Source organism: Diabrotica virgifera, chromosome 6 (genome assembly GCF_917563875.1).
Source record: "Diabrotica virgifera virgifera chromosome 6, PGI_DIABVI_V3a".
NCBI lineage: Eukaryota > Metazoa > Arthropoda > Insecta > Coleoptera > Chrysomelidae > Diabrotica > Diabrotica virgifera.
Window position 1 is genome coordinate 226,409,338 of NC_065448.1, and position 21,666 is coordinate 226,431,003.

At 32.1% G+C, this 21,666-nt stretch overlaps 1 protein-coding gene across 4 annotated transcripts in view; it reads right to left on the bottom strand.

The window, feature by feature from the left end:
* LOC126886755 (A disintegrin and metalloproteinase with thrombospondin motifs 7) overlaps positions 1–21,666 on the bottom strand; it is a 285,039-nt gene that overhangs the window by 17,261 nt on the left and 246,112 nt on the right. For all 4 annotated transcript variants that reach the window (XM_050653778.1, XM_050653777.1, XM_050653775.1 and 1 more), the window contains exon 11: positions 1,520–1,770. In XM_050653778.1, the coding sequence (XP_050509735.1) occupies positions 1,520–1,770 (251 nt within the window). The remainder of the gene's footprint in view (positions 1–1,519; positions 1,771–21,666) is intronic.

Below are 21,666 nucleotides of genomic sequence, written 5' to 3' on the forward strand. Positions count from 1 at the left end.
TTTGTTATAATAGATTAATGTATTTATAAGAAAGAAAACTACATATTTTTTCCAGTTGTAGACTTTTTTATATAAACTTACTACAAGTGTATCTTTTAACGTTAAAAACACAAATATTCTCATTTTAAAAGCTGTATAATTATTTAAACAATCTTTATTTAAACAAATTAAAATTTTTTGTTATAATAAATAAATTAATTTATTATAACAAATCAAAAGCAACTTTGATATTTAATAATGCGTTAGTTAGATGGCTCTACTGGAGTTACTTGGGAACAAAAAAAGAATGAAATAAATTGCTCCATGGGAAGCCAAGAAAGTGCATTTTTTTAACGTATACCGATTTTGAACTTTCAGATTACATTTTCTCCAACTTAATTTTTGATTGGAATTTTGCTATTTTTGTCAATTTTCACTCATAATATCGATAGTATTATTAAAATAATATATGTTATGAGTATTTTAAAGAAATGGAAATTGGTGGGGAGAAAGGGGACAAAAATAAAAAGGTGATTTTTCAAAAATTATGATCCTATTGTTTAATCTTTACCGTAAATGCCGGTCAAGTTTGACCGGTTGTATCTCAGAAACCACTCATCAAAATTTAACGTTTTTTCTTTTGCAAGAAGAGTTTTTTTTTCAATACCGTTTGCAGGATTTAATTTAATTTAATATTTACCGAGATATTCTATTTGTTTATAAGCCAAAAAATTGTTTATAATTTTAAAATATTCCTGAGGCCGCTTAAACCAATTTAAATTCTGTAAAATACATTAGATAAGTACAGTGTCTTTTTATACAAAAATCATGGTTATTCGTATGTATCATAATTATTGTGGTTATTATCGCGACCGTAAATTTTTAATTTACAATTTAATTGTTGCTCAACTGTTCATTCAATTTTCATCGCCTTCTGGAAAAAATAATTGATACCGAAAGAACTTTTATATCGCCAAGTTATTAATTTATTGATAAATAATTACTTACCTGAAATTTTAGTTGAAAATTAAAGATTTTGTTGGAAAAACAAGCATTTTCCGAGGAAACTTTTCGTCAAAGTAAATCAGGTAAAACACGTCTCTATGCAGAATTTAATTACAATGAATTTTTATTTGAGTATTTTTGGTGTAAAGTTAAAGTCTTTTAAGTTATAGAACAAAAATTGAAAAAACACGATTTTGTTTATAAAAAAAGTAGCACACTATCTGCGGACTTTGCATATCTATATTATTAATATATACAATCATATCATTCGATTTCAGCAATAAAATTGCTGGTAAATAACTTTTCCCAAAAATGGCCTATTCTCCGATGATCTGCCCAGACTAATATAAGAGCGAAAATTTATGTTGTATATCTTTTCATGATATCCCCAAACCAATCCTGTCCTAAGGTATAAACAACTTTAAAATAGCAACTTCATTTTCCCGATAGCCGCAATACGTTTCCTAAGATTATTACACATTTCGTAAATATTTCATATCGGAAAATTGGCTTAGGCCTCTAAAAAAATACTCACCGCTCCCCGTTGAGATAAAACTTCCTTTCGAGGGCACTTCCAATGCTGATGTAGTTGGCTGAATGGTCTTTCTCCTCGATCCGTATATTTCTGGCCCCCTTCGGTATGACCACAATTTCCCTGTAGCCGGGAGACCAATTTTGTTTATCGTAGACCCCTTGCTTTTTGTCGCACTTGCTCCCGTCTCCCTGACAAATGCCGCAATCGTCCTCCTCTGTTTGGGAGTCCACCACCCAGTCACAGCCGACTTTCTGGAATATGGATAAAATGAAAATTATGGAAATATGAAGAGTCGTCGTTTTATGCCATCATGCATGAATTCTTTAGAGGATGCGGGGTCATTTTGAATTTATTTCTAGGAAAATGGCTGGTGTAACCTACAAAGAGATATGCAAAATTCCTACTTCAAATAAATTGTGTATAACATGTCTATAGTCCATTTCACGTTTTTTTTTTATTTAAATTAGCTCCCTCTACTAAACTGCATACTCATATTAGCAGATGGATTGGATTATTCAAGTGTTAAAAGTACCTAATTATAACAGTAATAATATGACCATAGAAAAACTTCCATACATTTGTTAAGGCAAATAGCGCATAAAAGTTTCAATTTATAGACTGCAAGAACATTCTAAAGTATATTTTACGATTTTGCGACTGTTTTCGATTATCGCTAGACACTATACAGCCAATGGTCCATTCTACTGTACAGACACTCAACGAAAAAGGTACGTAATATCAATAAAAATGTTAATTCAGACAACAAACGCAATTCTTAAAATTTGTCCAATTCTTGGTTTTATTGGAACAACAAAGCGATGTTCATCAATTCATTATTTTCATTAGTTGAGCCAATGTATTACGTTTATTGAATGGACGAACATTCATTATGTATACCATAATCTCACTTTATTGATATTACGAACTCTGTTCATTGAGTCAACGAACACTATTTATTGAAACAACAACGTCGTTAATTGACCGACGAAGACCATTCGTTGTGCCAATAACAGTGTTATTTCTCCTAACGTATTTCGTTTATTTCTACAATTATTTCCGTTTATTGTTACAATTAATTCCGTTCATTGGCACAATAAATACGGTTATTCTTACAAGCAATTCTATTCATTGTTACAATCAGTTTCGTTCATTCCTACTATGAACGTATTTTATATTAATAATTACTGAATGCATTAGCCCAATTTATCATATTAATTGATTAATAATAATTTTTTAAATCCCCTTTTTTGTCCTTAACCTTTATAAGCAAAACGCTCAGACAGGTCGATTTAAAAATTATCAAAGTATATTATAACATCAATGTTTCGAACTTTACACGATCCCTCTTCAGGTGACAAGCGTAACTTTGATTTTTTTAATGGGAAAGTACATCATGTAACAGCTCATTTAAAAGTGTTTGAAATGGTGATTTCAAAAATGTATAACACTTTAATCATTTTTGAGAGCCCAGGGGCAAAATTTCGATCGAATTATTTTTAAACGCATTCATTTTTTTGGAATCCTGAGAAAACTAATAAGTATTTTTGAAAAATTTAACCGCAGAATAAAAGACTACATTATTACTGAGGGCTGAAAGTCCCCTAGAATAAACAAAAAGTTTCTTTTGAATAGTATATTTGAAAAAAAAAATCATACTAAATTTTCTCTTTTTCACCCCTGTGACTTATTAAAATAATCATTATAGAAGTTATCAGGGACGTCAGACCCTCGATAATACTGTAATATTTTATTCTGCGTTTAAATTTTCAAAAATACTAATTATTTTTTTCATTCAGGATTCGAAACTTAATTTTTAGTTCATCTTATAAATAACATCACAAGACAATATTAAAAGTAAACACTTACAAACATAAGACACTGACAAGTTTATTTGTAATTAGAATGTTCTCCCGTATTTACCTTATCAGAAAAAACTTACTTTTATTCAAATATAAAAAATAAGTAATATCTTATCCTTATCTTCCTTCTAATACGGACTACACTTGGAAACAAAATGCAATTATTTTTCGGCACTTCGGTAGAGGTAACAGCATTGTTTAACAAAGAACTCTATTTTTAACAATGGTAACACAGAGAAGCTAGGGGTATCACGATAAGGAAAAGCCGTTACATTTCAAATGGTCAAGCAAAACATTTATTGTCTCAACAAACACGATTATTGTCACAATTAACGCATTGATTGTGGGAATAAAGGCAGTAGTAGATTGATTAATGCATTCGTTGGCACAACAATCAGTGTACATCTATTCAATAATCATATATTACTCTATATTAACAACATTTGTACATTGTTTTAATGAAATCTGTACGTTGTCACGATAAACCAAGGTAATTGCTTGTCATCTACGAAATCAAGAACGTGAGTTGCTGCCACAATTAACAGTATTTATTAAATATACGAAACTAAGTTATTGGCTGAATAAATTGAGTGTTATTGATTAATGTACTCTAGTTATTCTCACAATTATTATTCAATCATTGTGGCAATAACCAAGTACATTCGTCAATGTCTAAAAGTTCGTTGAAACAACAAATTAAATTGTTGTGACAACGAAATACTATTCAATAATCACTGTTAATCAATATTACGAACTAAATTTTTTTGAGTGGAATAAGAAGTGCGAAAGTGAATGGTTCCAGAGTAATGAAAATACGAAATAAGTACATAATTTATTAATTGGATTGAAAAAAAAGCTTTTCTTTTAAATCTTATACAGGGTGTTAGTAAATAAGTATGAAACATTTTAAGGGCTAATTCTACATGAAAAAATATTTCAGGTTTGCTTTATAAACATATGTGCGCAAATGCTTCGTTTCCGAGATACGGGGTGTTGAAATTTTTATTTCAAACTGCCAATTTATTTATTGCTCTAAGACCAGTTGAGCTATGAAAATGAAATTTGGTGAATTTTAGAAGGTAGTTATTTTGCATTTTTTGCCATACAATTAAGAATTTTGTATTCATCATTGGCGCGCCTACGGGTAACGGTCTGATTTTTTTTAAAGAAAAAAATAGTACGCCACTGAGATATTTCGAATTAAAAATTATTTTTAAATTACACGTCTAATTTGTTATAAAAAACCTTTCTAGCCTTTTTTATATGGTGCACCGTTTTTATGCAGAAAAATAAAACATCTTGACGCGTATTTTCAATTTTTTAATACATTATCAAGAAATATCCAATATAATAATAATAAACTGGAACAATAACAGAAAATATTACTAATAAGATTTTAACTAGGCGCAGAGCTACAACAAATGTTAAAAATAACCGCCTTTAGAGGTTACAGAAGAATTTTATATTCATCATTGGCGCGCGTACGGGTAATGGTCTGAATTTTTTTAAGAGAAAAATAGTACGCCACTGAGATAGGTCAAATTAAAAATCTTTTTGAATTGCTGGTTTACTTTACGACAAAAAATCTTTTTTGCCTTTTATTCATATGCAGCGCCGTTTTTTTGCAAAAAAATAAAACATCTTAACGTTTACAATATATTTGAACTAAGTTTCTATGCATATGAAAACTGCCTCAAATGCTTTGTAAGCTTTAAGATGTTTTATTTTTTTGTATAAAAACGGCGCCTTGTATGAAAAAAGGCAAGAAAGATTTTTTGTCGTAAATTGAACGACGAATTCAAAAATGAGTTTTAGTTTGACATATCTCAGTGGCGTACTATTTTTTTCTTAAAAAAATTCAGACCGTTACCCGTACGCGCGCCAATGATGAATATAAAATTCTTCTGTAAACTCTAAAGAAGGTCATTTTTAAAATTTGTTGTAGTAGCTCTGCACCTAGTTAAAATCTTATTAGTAACATTTTCTGTTATTGTTCCAGTTTAGTATTACTATATTGGATAATTCTTGATAATGCATTAAAAAATGAAAAAACTCGTCAAGAAGTTTTATTTTTCTGCATAAAAACTGTGCACCATGACCATATAAAAAAATGCAAGAAAGGTTTTTTATTAAAAATTAGACGTGGAATTTAAAAATAATTTTTAATTCGAAATATCTCAGTGGTGTACTATTTTTTTCTTTAAAAAAATTCAGACCATTACCCGTAGGCGCGCCAATGATGAATACAAAATTCTTAATTGTATGTCAAAAAATGCGAAATAACTACTTTCTAAAACTCACCCAATTTCATTTTCATAGCGCAACTGGTCTTAGAGCAATAAATAAATTGGCAGTTTGAAATAGAAATTTCAACACCCCGTATCTCGGAAATTAAGCATTTGCGGACATATGTTTATAAAGCAAACCGGCATTCATTTTTCATGTAGAATTAATTAGCCCTTAAAATTTTTCATACTTATTTACTAACACCCGTATAGGGTGTCCCAAAAGTAGCGGAACGGTCGAATATTTCGCGAACTAAACATCGGATAAAAAAACTGAAAAATACGTGTTCAATCATTTTCAAAAATCTATCCAATGACACTAAACATCAATCCCCACTACACCCCCTGGAGGTGGGGGAGAGGGGGGTTTGGGTAACTTTAAAATCTCAACTGGAAACCCCCAGTTTTTTTTTGCAAATTTGGATTCGTTACGTAAAAGTAGGCAACTTGTATTCAAGACATTTTTTGAGCTGGGGATAGATGGCGCTATAATTGGGAAAAACGATTTATCCTGATACCATAGGTAAATTATAGAAACGGTCTAATATCTCACGAAATACAATTCCAAATGAGAAACCAAAAAACAGATTTTTAATCTTTTTCGAAAACCTATCGAATAACACCAAACATGACCCTCCAACCCACGCCTGGAGTTGGGGTGGGGGTAACTTTAAAATCTTAAATAGCAACCCCCACTTTTTATTGCAGATTCGGATTCGCCATAAAAACTAAGCAACATTTATTCGAAACATTTTTTAAACTTTCTGATAGATGGCGCTAATAAATCGTATTTTTCTAATTAAAGCACCATCTATTAACAATTCTAAAAAATGTGTCGAATAAATGTTGCTTAATTTTTCGTGACGGATCCAAATCTCTAATAAAAAGTGTGGGTTGCTATTTAAGATTTTAAAGTTACCCCCCACCCCACCCCTAGGGGGTGGGTTGGAGGGTCACTTTAGTGTTATTCGAAAGGTTTTCGAAAAACATTAAAAATCTGTTTCTCATTTTGAAGTGTATTTCGTGAGATATTAGACCGTTTCTATAATTTACCTATGGTATCAGGATAAATCGTCTTTCCCAATTATAGCGCCATCTATCCACAGTTCGAAAAAATGTCTTGAATAAAAGTTGCTTACTTTTACGTAACGAATTAAAATCTGCAAGAAAAACTGGGGTTTTCTATTTAAGATTTTAAAGTTACCCCCCACCTCATCTCCAGGGGGTGTAGTGGGGGTTGGTGTTTGGTATCATTGGATAGATTTTTGAAAGTTATTGAACACGTATTTTTCAGTTTTTCAATCCGATGTTTAGTTCGCGAAATATTCGACCATTCCACTACTTTTGGGACACCTTTTATATAAAAATCAATTGCTGTTCGTGTGTCTCTCTAAAACTCGAGAACGGCTGGACCGATTTGGCTAATTTTGATGTTGAAATATTTGTAGAAGTTCAGGGAAGGTTTATACGATTTCATGTAGTCATTTTAATAGCCACCAAAATTTTTACAGCTATATGTATAAAATGCTCTTTTCACAGTATTTGTTGCCATACTACTCCGAAACGGTTTACCCGATTTTTATGAAATTTTACACGTGTATTCGGCAGGTCAAAGAATAGGTTCTCTACGTGTAATCTACTTTTCATACCCGTACGTCACAAGGGGGGTTGCTGATTACGCCAGAACTCTCATAATAATGACGTGAAAATACGAAATTAGGTAGGTAGACTCCTTGCTGAATTCCGAGCAGAACCGTACTAAAATTTTTTCTCTAGCGCAATCTGTGTCCGAAATACAATATCTCAAGCCGTAGAAATATTCTGAGGACAGAAGAAGAACGAGTGATAAATTTCATAGAAGAGAAGTGGAACAGTTTAACTTTGGGACTCAAATTAACGATCTTCGAAGTAAAACTCACACAGCTCAAACATTTTCCCTTCCAGACCCAGAAAATCTAAATGAATACTTTGTTAATGTGAGTAAAAATATAACATCAACTATTGTGTCACAACAAGATCCCATTTCCTATCTCCCTAATTCAAGAAAGGTTTCGAATTCATTCTTTATAAGACCGATTGGTAAATCTGAACTGATCCAAACAATCAAGAGTATCAAAAGCAAATCTTCCTGTAGTACCGATGGACTATCCATAAAAATTTTCTCAAATCTCCCAGACAATGTGTTGGGAGTCCTCATCTCTCTAATAAATGATTCTTTTGAGAAAGGTAAATTTCCAGAGTGCCTAAAGACGGCCATCATTATTCCTCTTCATAAGGGTGGTGAAAAATCTATTGCCTGCAATTATAGACCTATTGCATTACTACCGGTACTCTCCAAAATTATTGAAAGACTCATAAAAGCCCGACTTATGGCCTTTCTCGTTGATAACAAGATTTTATCACAAAATAAGTTCGGCTTTTTAAATAATAAATGTACCACCGATGCCATGTTTTCTGTACTACATGAGGTTTATCAAGCATTAAACAATAATCTCCACACTTCCACTGTTTTTTGTGATTATGCCAAAGCTTTTGATTGTGTAAATCACGACATTTTGATAAAAAAACTAGATTTCTATGGAATTCGAGGTATTTCTTTGAACTGGTTTCAATCTTACTTGGAAAATAGGAAACAACTGGTTAGAGCAAATGATACAGACTCTAGTCTCAGAAATGTTGTATGTGGGGTGCCACAAGGTTCAGTATTGGGTCCTTTACTTTTCCTTATCTTTATTAATGACATCACTAGTTTAAAAATCGATGGAAAAGTTTTTCTTTTTGCTGACGATACCAGTATCACTTGGAGCAACTCAAATATCGCAACTCTTCATGCTACTATAACTTCTGATCTACTCACAATAAAATCCTGGTCAGATTCTAATTTACTCTCTTTTAACGTAGATAAAACAGTCGCATTACCCTATAAAGGAACTCTTCAACCCTTACCTCTTCATAACAGCCAGATCAGTATCGTTGATTCTGTAAAGTTTCTTGGTATTTTTTTTAGATAGCAACCTTAAATGGTCCCTTCATATCGATGTGTTAAGCAAGAAACTATCCTCAGCTTGCTTTGCAATAAGATCTGTCTCGAAGGAAATGGATTTAGCCTCTTCCAAAATAACATACTTTTCATTGTTCGAGTCCCATCTTCGATATGGTCTGCCTTTTTGGGGTTTTGGTACAGCTGCCCAATCCGGTGTTATTTTTAAATTGCAAAAAAGAGCAATCAGATATCTGTTTGGCCTCAGAAGAACAACACATTGCAGAAGCTACTTTAAAGATCACAGAATTCTAACATTATATATATATATATATATAACAGCGCTAACAGGCCTTATAGGCCTACGGCTTCTAAATTCTGGATAATATTTCTCCATTCTGTTCGGTCCTCTGCACTCTTTCTCCAGTCCTTCACCCCGATTTCTTCCAAATCCCTCTCTGCAGCCTCTAACCATCTCTTCCTTGGTCGACCTCGTCTCCTTTTTCCCAATGCTCTGTCATTCAATATTCGTTTGACGTTTCTAGTTTCTGGCATTCGAGTAATATGTCCCAGCCATCTAACTCTTTGGGCTCGTATTTTTGTCGTTATTTTTGGTCTCCCATACATCCTCATTACTTCTTCATTTGTTCGTCTCCTCCAGGTTTTCTCCGCTATCTGTATACCTCCAAAAATTTTTCTCAGGATCTTCCTTTCCCATATCTGTATCTTCTTCTCCTCTTGTTGATTCATTACCCACGTTTCGCTCGCATACAACACTGTGGGCCGTATTATCGTTTCATACATTCTGATTTTCGCGTTTATTGATACATTTTTTGCTTTTAATATCGTGTTTAAGGCACCCACAACTCGACTTCCCTTCAATAATCTTTTATCTATTTCTTTTTCTTCCCTTCCAGTACTGGTTACAGTCACTCCCAGGTATTCGAATTCTGCTACTTCCTTAAATTTATATTCATCTCCTTCTCCTTTCATTTTTATATAGTTATCCTCTTTATTTATATCTCCTTTCATTACCATGTATTGTGTTTTTCCTTGGTTGATTCTTAATCCATACCTTTTTGCTTCCGCTTCGAACTTTTGGAATATTTTTTGGAGATGTTCCTTTGTTCTTGTTAGGATGACTAGATCATCAGCGTAAGCTATAAACTGCTGTCTGTTGTTAAATATGGTACCGCTTGTATTAATTTTTATCCTTCTTACTATGTGTTCTAGTACCAAGTTAAATAAGTCTGTAGATAGAGGGTCACCCTGTTTCAGTCCTTTATTCACTGTGAATTGTTTTGAAAAATTTCCTTCCAGTGTTATCCTGTTTTTTGTATTGTTGAGCGTCATTCTCACTAATTTAACCAGCTTTCCTGAAATACCCAAGGATCTCATTGCTTCATATAGCATATCTCGGTCCACTGAGTCGTAAGCCTGTTTAAAGTCAATGAACAACATGTGTAGTCCCAAATTTTGTTCGTAGCTGTTGTTCTGTATTAGTTTTAATAAACATATTTGATCTGTTGTTGATCTTCCTGGTCTAAAACCTCCTTGGTATTCTCCAATGATCTTATTTACCTCCTTTTGCAATCTATTTCGGATGATTTTTGCAAGTATTTTATAGGCCACTTCTAATAGCGATATTCCTCTATAATTTTCGCAACTTGTTTCATCACCTTTTTTGTAGATTGGACAGATGAGTGCATTGTTCCATTGTTGCGGCATTTCCTCTTTTTGTCAGACTGTTAATATTAGTCGGAAAATTTTTTCTTGCAGCTTTTCTCCTCCTACTTTAAAAATCTCTGCCGGAATTCCGCTTTCTCCTGCGCTTTTGTTATTTTTTTGCTTCAATATTGCTTCTTTTACTTCTTGTAGTGTAGGTTCTTCTTCACGTTGTTGTTCTGTGTTATCCTGTTCATGTTGTTTTATTTCCTGGGGTTCTGCTTGTTTATTTTCATTTAATAGTTCTTCAAAATACTCCGCCCATCTGTTCAATTTTTCTGTTGTTTCTCCTAAAAGCACACCGTCTTTACCTCTACAATAACTTGTTTTACTCTTTGCAGTTCCTCGAGATTTTTTTACTTCTTGGTAGAAATTTCTTATTTCCTTGTTTACGTATGATTCTTCTATTGTTTTCAACTGTTTGTCAAGATGTTCTCTTTTCTTTTTTCTGCAGATTTGTTTTACTTCTCTTCTTGCCATTTTATATTTTTCTGTAGTATCCTGTGTATTATTTTTGTCTTTTTCTATTTTTGCTTTATTTCTACGTATCAATGCTATTTTACAATCCTCGTCAAACCAGTCTCTTCGTTTCTCTGCTTGTACTTTTCCTAGACATAGTTCCGTTGCTTCTGTCATCGCTATCTGTATATTCCTCCATTCTTCATCAATATCTTCTGCGGTGGGGTAACGAAGTCTTTTATTTATCTCTGCCACAAATTTGTTTGCCGTTTTTTCTTCTTTAAGTAATTCTATCCTGTATGTTAATCTTTCTTTTGCTGTTCTTGGGTTTCTTGGCAGCTCTTGTTTAAGTTTGGCTATCGTTAGAATATGATCGCTATTGGTATCTGCCCCTCTGTAGCTTCTGGAATCGGTAATTGCTCTGATATGTTTACTTTCTATTAATACGTGGTCTATCTGGTTTTTTGTCCTTCCATCTGGAGATATCCAAGTTATCTTATGAATATCCTTATGGTCAAATCTTGTGCTTACAATTTTCATTTTATTTTCTGTTGCAAATTCAATTAATTTTTTCCCATTTTCATTTGATTCCTTATGCAAACTTTTTCCACCCGTTATACTTCTGTAAATCTCTTCTCTTCCTATTTTGGCATTCATATCTCCTACGATTATCTTTATGTCATATTTCTGAATTTTATCCATCAAATTACTTAGCTTCTCATAGAACTCTGTCTTGGTTTCTAGGTCTTTTTCTTCAGTGGGGGCATGTGCATTAATGATGCTAATTTTTCTGTACTTTCCTCTTATTCTTAAATAACATATTCTATCTGATATTGCTTGGAAGTCTATAACTAATTTACTTATTTTTTCTGTCACCATAAATCCAACTCCAAAATATCTGTTTGTCCCGCCACTCTTAAAAAAGGTTCTTTTTCCTATTTTGACTATTTCAGTTCCCAACTGTTTTGTTTCTTGTAAGGCCAGGATGTCTACTTTGTAATTCTCCATAATATTATCTAAATTTTTTAAGGCACCCTCTTCGTACGTACTTCGTACATTCCAGGTTCCAATTTTTATTATTTCCTCATGTTTTTCTTTATTTGTATCGTTTTTTCCCTCATTTTCCAAAGTCGTTATTCCTTTTTTTGCCATGTCAATACCATATTTCAGCCGCTGTTCTTCGTTATATATTCTAACATTACCTTCTTTATATATTTTAGAATCTGTTTGCTTAATTCGTAAACATCTACATGTCTTTCCAGAAAGACCTAGACATGACTATTCCACCAGAAATTCTACTTTTGACATCTATTTACCGATCCCGTCCAGTGAGTTAGTAAAGAAATCTATATTATATTCTGCAAAAAAACTATACAACCATCTCCCTCTACAACTTAAATCTGCAACATCTTTCCCCAAGTTCCGTAAAATGACAAAAGCCTATTTATCTGAAAGACCATATTATTCAATAGCAGAGTTTCTTAACCAATAACTAAGAAATTACAGTATTCTTATGTATAAGAAGAATCTTAATCTATATTTGAGTGTCATATGCAGCAGCATAACTTATTAAATCACTTATTAAATTTCTTAAGGTAGATTACGCAATTTGCAATTTTTTTTTTAAATTTTGCAATAGATTGTTACTGATTTTTATTTGACTTTATTACGTTTTATTTATATTGACGATTTGTATAATTTTAGTAAATTGTATTTGTTATTGTTTTTATTTATGATTCTTGTAAGCTTTGTCTATAAAATTGTTAAATTTTTCATGACAATAAAGCATATTTCTATTCTATTCTATAATTGGGCAAAATATGAATTTTTTAATTTTGCGAAATTAAAAAAAAAATTTCTAAACGGAGTTTTTCTGACGAACCGTAAGCAGGAGAAAAATTCTGAGCACACGAAAAGAACAAGCAGCAAATTATAAAGTTTTATTTAATTTTAATTAATTTTGTTTAATTTTATTTAATTTTATTTAATTTTTTAATATTTTATTTATTTTCGTTTATTTTATTTTATTTTTATTATACTTATTTTTTTATTTGATTTCATTTTATTAAATTTTATTTATTTTTATTATATTCTATTTACTTTTATTTAATTTTATTATTTTTTAATTTATTTATTATTTTTATTTAATTTTTTAGAGTTATTTAATTGTATTTAAATTAATATTATTGTATTTATTTTGTTTTTAATTTTATTTATTTTTATCTAATTTCATTAATTTTATTTAATTTTATTCAGTTTTATTTATTTTTATTTACTTTTATTCAATTTCATTTAATTTTAATTTACTTAATTTTTTTTATTTAATTTTGTTTAGTTTTATTTACTTTTATGAAATTTTATTTAATTCCATTTAATTTAATTTAATTTTATTTAATTAACACCTTTAGAGTTGGAACCACCCCGAACACAATCATAAATACAAGGTTGTTTTGAATGTAGATAAAATAAAGCTGTCATATTCATTATAAGATAAAAAAATTTAAGATTGTAACTGTTGCACTACAAACTTTCTTTTTGTTACTTCTAACTAAACTTTATTACTTCAAACATCATGTGCAATTAATTAAAAATACGAATTCCTTTTGTTTATTTTAAGTTTATTGTATACAAAAGTTTGTTTTTATCTAATGAGGCAGTACAAAGTCTGCCGGGTCAGGTAGTATTAAAATATTTCTTTTACAGTATTACTAAGAAATTATTTGCAGAAAATCCTTTTGATATATTTCATACGCACTACAAATTTTACAGGCCTAACAGTTTTACCTTTTTTGGTCAAAATTAAAGACAGTTCCATATGAACAAGGTTATGAAAAGATTTAGATTTTATTTTAGGTTAGGTTTATACTTTATGATTTAGTTTTCTACTTTAAAATGTATAATATATGTCTGAATTGCCAATATAAATGAGTGAGATTAAATAAATTATTAGAAGAATTTTTTTGCTTTGCAACAACACTTTTGTTTATTTTAGTAATATTTTGTATTTTGACAACGGCACCCGATTTGGGCGTCGAAACGTTAATAAAATTATTTTTTCATTTTAATTGTGGCTTATTTCCCATATAAATAATTAATCAGAAAAAGAATAGAAGAAAAGAATAGGATTTTGATTTTAAATTCGGCAAAATATGTTTAAGCAAGGCGAAAACATCGTGTTTCTTGGGAAAAATATTCCCATGAGATCTTTTTGCGTAATCAGTTTCATGAGATACCGCAGAATAAGGTCCAAAAAGGTTATAATAAAGATATTAAAAATGATTGTTAACAGAAAAAAATACTCAAAACTATTTCACTAACACCAAAACTAGTTCTTCTCTGTCTTGCTCGTCGATTTATTGTATTTCGATTTAATGTCCATGATTCAGCTCCTTAGTAAAGCACACTGTGTACATAACATATAATTAGCCTTATTCTGAGGGCCAATATCAGATCTTTGCTGCATAAAATCTTTTTCATTTTCACGAAGTTGGCACGTGCTTTTTCAATTCTCTCTCTTATTTCTGGAGTATAATCGTTATTTTCTGTGATTATCGTTCCCAGTAAATATATTTTTTACCCTCTCAGACTGCTGGCCGCCTACCGTTAATATTTCATTTGTATTGTTGTTCTTGCTGTACAATGGGGCATTCGATTCCATAGAACTCTGGACCGTATTAAACGGAATGAATAACGCAAGGAAGTCATCTAAGATTTGCCGATGATATAGTGCTCATAAGCAACAATACAGAAGAACCAATCTACATGCTAAAGATGCTTAAACATGAATCTGAGAAAGGCGGTTTAAAAATGAATTTAAATAAAACAAAAGTGATGACAAATCAAAATATCAGAATCGACTTAGTTGGAAGTGAGATCGAAAGTGTCGAAGAGTCACACGATCAAACTAGGCAAACAGAATCAAACGGACGAGATAGCTATAAGAATCTGAATTACTTGGGCAGCAGTTGCAAGACTCAGTGATGTGTTGAAAAACAAAAAGATACCAATAAAACTAGAAAAAAGGGTACTCAACAGTTGTATTCTACCAGTTATGACTTATGAAGTGGAGACCGTGACACTTACAGGGTTATCAGCCAATATATTAAGAACAACACAGAGGGCCATCGAACGAGCTATCTTAGGAGTATCTCTGAGAGAACATATTCGAAATGGGACGTACGAAACAGGACGAAGGTGGAATATGTTATTGGAAGAATTGCGCAAATGAAATGGAGCTGGATAGGACAGGACACGTGCCACGGCAAAACAACGAAAGGTGGACGAGAAACATTTTACATTGGAGACCACGCGAGCATAGTCGCAGGAGAGGAAGACCACAAAGACGATGGCTAGATGACTTCAAAGCAAAAGTGGGGAGACACTGGTACCAAATAGCACAAAACAGAGAAGAGTGGAGAACTCATGGGAGACCTTTGTCCAGGAGTGGATGCAACCAGGCTAAAGAAGAAGTTATTGTTTTCTTTAGGGACATTCACTTAACAAGCTACATGTTTTTATGGATTCGGCTGCCTCTAGAGAGAGATGTATATTCTCGAGATGAATACAGTCACTTAACTTCCACAATATTATGGTCACTTACTGACCCGTCCGGACAAGCTCGTAAAAACCCATAACCTTTTTCAAACACAGAAACAATCCACACTGCTTTACTATATTTTTTTATTTTGATAGCAATTTCTGGCTGTTCTTCGTTTCTTATCAGATAAAACAATTGTTCCAGATATAGTTATCGCGTTTCCTCTTTTTACTTCTTTATCGATGATTATTCTGCCGCGCCGTTTTCATTTTCTAATATTCCATAATCTTTCTCTTCCTGCTCTTAAAGAAACTGTTTATTAGATTTTTTTCTTTCTCATTTAATTTATACCGATCCAGATTAGCTCCATATAACAGTTTTAAGTTCTACTTCCATCAGACTAATCAATACGTTTATTTAACATACCTATTATTAAGTGACAACACATTTTTTCTTTTGTCTTATTTATTTCTGTTGTTTTTGTACAGAGAAGAAATCAATATAGATGTAAGATTTTTAAAATTGATTGTTACCTATTATTCCTTGTATATTGATCCTTTTTTATTTTTAATAAGAAGGTGAAAATATTTTTAACCTCTCCTCAATTAATTTTAGAAGTGGTTATTTACTGCTCTTACTCCATATCTATTTACATATATCGTCCAATTGTTTTCCCTTAAATTTAGCTCACCACAAATGCAAAAAGTACTGGACAATGAAAATTTTAAAGATAAAGTAATAATTTCAATTAAAATCTTTAATAAACATAAAAGTGCGACAAAAGAGAAATACCATGGATGGCAGTTATTAGAAACACTATTTGACAAATGAAGACTATGCTCCAATTCCAATTCAAAATATAGTCAAATACAAAGCTTCAGAGATACATGAAAAAATACAAATAAAAAAAGACAACTTTATGGTAGGTACTTAAAAACATTAAAATGCCAGTTGCCAACTAGGGTTTAATGGAAACAGAAAGTACCGGCCCTAAATATATCAAAATCTAATACGGCCAAGGGGACTGAAAATATTTCAACAAAAGTAGTTAAATTAATTTCAGAAGGTCACGTTGATGCGTTATAAATAGACGTTATAGTAGTAGGCTTATATTACCTACTAACATTAAAACATTTCGTTGTACAAAGTAATTGATATGGCAACGCTGTTAGGATAAAGTTCTGTGTGACGCGATTGAAGCAGAAGGCACTGCTATCTATCGAACATAAATATTACCGATGGTGTAGATGGCGCCATGTCATGGCGGCACAAATTCTTAGCGGCAATTCAACATATAATTCTTGTTTAACGAGATTTTTCATATGTTTAGGAAAAAATATTCAACATTTTATTGGAAATATTTTCCATTGTTACAGTTTTATATATGTTGTTATTGACATTTTATCCAATTTCTTACCGGTAGCTTTATTATAAGCCGAAACATATTATTTTTTCCTACTGTGGCAAAACTGTATATTCAAAAATTTTAAAAAAAATCATAAGTATTTCCTAGGATTATATCTTTATGCTGTAAGAAAATTATCAAAATTGTATGTTTAGTTTTCCCGCTTTATACTTGAAAAAAAGGAGTTTTTTTGAGTTTTTTCGAAAACGAAAACATGAAGTTTGCTCAAAATTTGTCAAAATACTTCTAGTGATCACATATACCTTCTCAATTTTTTTCAAATTTTTTGAATGTGTAGTTTATTTTTGGGGGGGTTCAGATCAACCTTAAACATTATTTTTATTTTATATTTACCTTCAAAATATATTTGTTACACCACCAGAGTAGTTATTACCTAGAATTTAATGTGGTTGATAGATTAACATAAGTGTAGATATTAATTGAATCCCTCATATTATGCACTTGGATTTTTAACCATTCGGAGACGCTGATACCTTACTTTAGCGATACCCCAAGACCGATTTTTTGGTAAAAAATTTCTTCTAAAAATGTAATTCTGTCCGACTCATATGACCATTCAGACATATACTTATACATTTTACAGTACATTTTAAAGTATAAGACTTTAACAATGATATTGGCAATATTTTGAGTTACATTCTTGAGACTACTGTATTGGAAGATAGTTTATTCCATTTCATGAAATCAAGAATACCGGTCAGAAAAATTATAGCCCGTGACCATATGTGCAATAATGACTCTAAAATACTCCTGTAAGTGATCCCTAAGTAAATCATGAGGCAAAAACCAGTAAAGAAACCTCAAGATACTATCCCGATAGGGGAAGTATTTGGTCTTACATTTAGTTTACTCTCAATAATAACACCAAGTTCTGATTTTATATGTATATATAATATATAATCAGGAGCCACTTATACCATCTACTGGTATACAAATTTTCGCCATTTTTTTTATTTTTTGCCATTCTTCTTGCTTCTTTCCAAGTGGTTCCTCTTCTTACCAGCAGTTCCCCAACTGTCTTGTCCCAGGTATTTTAAGGTCTTCCTCTCTTTGCCTTATTCCATGTTTTGGCTTCCCATACTCTTCTAACCTGTCGTTGGTCTTCCATACGTTGCAGATGTCCCCACCAACTTAGCTGTTTCTGTTCGATAAATGAGATCAAGGGTTGGATGTTAGCTCTTCCCGTATTATGTTATTTCTAATTTTGTCTCTTCTCGTGACTCCTCTCACTCTTGTCAAGTATTTCGTTTCAGTGGCCTGTAATTTACTTTTCTGCCTATTTGTTAATACCCACGATTCGCAACCGAAAGTGAGGATTGGTCTGAATATCGTCTTGTATACATTCATCTTGGTTTTTCGTGAAATTTCTCTTTTTCCTATTAAACCCCTGTTCATTAGATAGTGCGTTTTCATAGCTTTTTCTATTCTTGAGTTGATTTCCATTTCTTCATCTCCTGAATCCTCTATCTTAGTGCCCAAATACTCAAACATGTCGACTTGTTCTAATTTTCTTCCCTCAATTGAAATGCTCATTTTTTGATTGTCTCCTATCTTCATTACTTTGGTTTTCTCTTTATTCAAGATCATTCCATATCTTTTTAGTGTTTCATTCCAGATTTCCATATTACTTTGGAGGTCTTGTTCACTTTCTGCAACTACCATCACATCGTCTGCGAATGCTCCCTCCGAAATCCTCACCATTTGTAAATTTTTGTACCCTACTTTTAATTTCTTCGCTTTGTTTGAACAGGCTCTGATGATCTCGTCCATAAATATATTGAATAATTGTGGGCTCACCCCTCCACCTTGCTTCAGTCCTTCACTCGTTACACGTCCTTAATCATATTTAATGTTTTGTCCTCTACACCTTTTTTCTTCAGTATTTCCCACAATTTATCCCTCTTCACCTTATCAAAAGCCTTCTCCAAATCTATAAATGCCAGTGACGCTGTCTGGTTTTGTTGCTTAACTTTTTCTATTATTTGTTTTAATGTGAATACGTGGTCCTGGGTGCTTCTTCCTTTACGGAATCCACTTTGAGCTTCGTGCAGTGAACTTTCAATTTTCTTATACAGTCGCCTCTCAATTATTTTTTCGAAGGCTTTCATAGACGTGCACAGTAAAGAAATTCCTCTATAATTACTGCAACATTTCTTGTCTCCTTTCTTGTAAACGGGCAAAATAAGCGCCATTTCCCAATCTTTTGGAATTATCTCTGTCTTCCATATTTCATTAAAAATCTCCAAGAGTACTTCATTACCTTTCTCACCCATGTGCTTCAGCATTTCGTTCGTTATTCTATCAAACCCAGGAGATTTTCCTTTTTTTAGCCATTTAATAGCATCCTCTAACTCTTCTAATTTTATCTGATCTGTTTCTCCTTGTTGCAGTATGTTTCCTACTTCCTCCTCCACTGTATCTCTATGCGTTGCTTCCAGAAATTCTGGAAAATACACTTTCCATCTGCTCATTATTTTTTTGTTTTCGGTTAACACTTTTTCTTCTGAATCTCTAATATATGTATTTGTTTCTTTTATATCCTGCCTGAACGATTTAAAGATTTTATAAAACAGCTTTTGGTTTCCTTTGCTATTTTGTTTCATTTTCTCTCCAAATTCTGCCCAACTTTTATCAATGGCGTATTATGTATACTAATCTTTGTTCTCTGCAAGCGAAATTTTTAGATACCATTACTTTTATGCAATGCGAAAAACCTTCACTGTTCTTAGTATCAGAATCTTGGTTACACAAAAATATTTTGGACTCTATGGTAAATATACCTGGGTATAAAATTTTTAGAGCAGACCGCATAGGGAGAATAGGAGGCGGATGTTGCATATATGCAAAGGAGTCTGACTTCTGCCAATTTAACATTGTTTGTGAAAACTTCTCTGATCACCATTATGAAGGATTGACGCTTAATTTTTCTTCTAAAAAGTTAAAAATAAATTTTGCTATAGCTTGTATATATAGACCTGGTTACAGTTCCGTTCAAAGTGATCAAGAATTATACAGTCAATTGGAAACGCTCATAGCCAAACATAAAACCTTAATTGTTTTTGGTGATTTCAATCTAAGCAACATTTCTTGGCCGCTGATCAATCACCCTCATGATACTCAATCTCAGCTTTTTATTAATTTCTTAGAAAATTCTGGATTAGAACAAATAATCAATGAACCGACTCGTCTTCGTCTGAATCAACAACCTTCTCAGCCAGATCTTACTTTAACCTCTGAGGTTAATCTTTTAACTAATATTTCGGTTACATCTCCAATTGGAAAGTCGGACCACGCAGTTATTTCAACTTCCATACAGATCCTCAAGTCGGAAATATTACAAAATAATATGCTTATGATATATAAAAGAATAAACTATCATCGTATAAACTTAGATGTATCTACTGCAAATTGGGCAGATATGTTGAATGGTAGGGATGTTAACAAACAGTGGGAAATTTTTGAAAATTTTCTGAATGAATCCATGCGCACGAACTCTCATTATGTGCAACGTAGATGTAATCCTAATAAGCCATGGATAAATTCAGAAATATTTGAAATGATAAAATTTAAAAAGTCATTATGGAAAAAGTATTTACGAAGTAAAACGAATGCTGACTACCTCAATCATCGAACTTTTTCTAATAACTTAACATCAACTATTTTTAAATCTAAACAAAATTTTGAAAACCAACTGTCCTCAAATAAGAACAAAAAACCTCTTTATAAATATGTCAGAAATTCTATTTTATCTAAAGTTTCGTTACCTATTTTAAAAACCGAAACAGGCGAACCAACCTCAGTGAAAACGGAAGTTGCTACTATTTTTGCCAAAAAATTTCAAGAAGTGTTTACAATCGAGGAGGCTCTTCCGAATACTTTACGTGTTGTTTCTACAAGAAATAACTACGATATTAGTGACATAGACTTTGATCCAGAGATTCTTAAACAAAAAATTTTGTGTTTAAAATCCTTTTCCGCTCCCGGATTAGACGGTTTCGCTGCAATTTTATTTAAGAAGTGTGCAAACTCGATTATCCATCCGTTAAGTTTTATAATGAAAACCTCATTTTCGTCACACACCTTACCTGATGGCTGGAAAATCTCTAGTGTTACTCCAATTTATAAAAAAGGTGACAAGTTAGATCCTGACAATTATAGACCAATTAGTCTAACATCCATTGCAGCTAAATTGATGGAATCATTTATTCGCGAATCGGTTATGAACTTTCTCTTAAACAATAATATAATTCCTATTTCCCAGCACGGTTTTGTACCTGGAAGATCGGTAGTTACTAATATGTTAACATATGTTAATGACTGGTCTCTTTGTTTGGATAGTAATCAACCTGTTGATATTATATATTTAGACTTTGCTAAGGCTTTTGATCGAGTTCCTCACAAAAGACTACTATTTAAGCTTGAACATAACGGTATTAGAGGAAACTTACTCGAGTGGATTAAAGGATTTTTAATAAACCGTAAATTTTGCGTACGCGTTGGTGACTGTTATTCCTCAATGTTTAGTGTATACAGTGGCGTTCCGCAGGGTTCAGTGTTGGGGCCGATTTTGTTCCTAGTGTACGTTGCTGATCTGCCAATTCACCTAAAAAGTAACATATCGCTTTTCGCTGATGACACAAAGTTATATGCAAATCCCTTTTCTGGTTACAATCAATTACAGACCGACCTTCAAGAGGTTGCTAAGTGGGTAGACGATTGGTGCTTGTCATTAAACACATCCAAGTGTGCAGTTCTACATTTAGGTAAAAACAATCCAAGGAATCGGTATGTACTTTCTAATGTTTCTCTAAAAACTGTTTTGCAGCAAAAAGACTTGGGTGTACTTGTGACGGAAACATTATCTTGGTCTGAACAT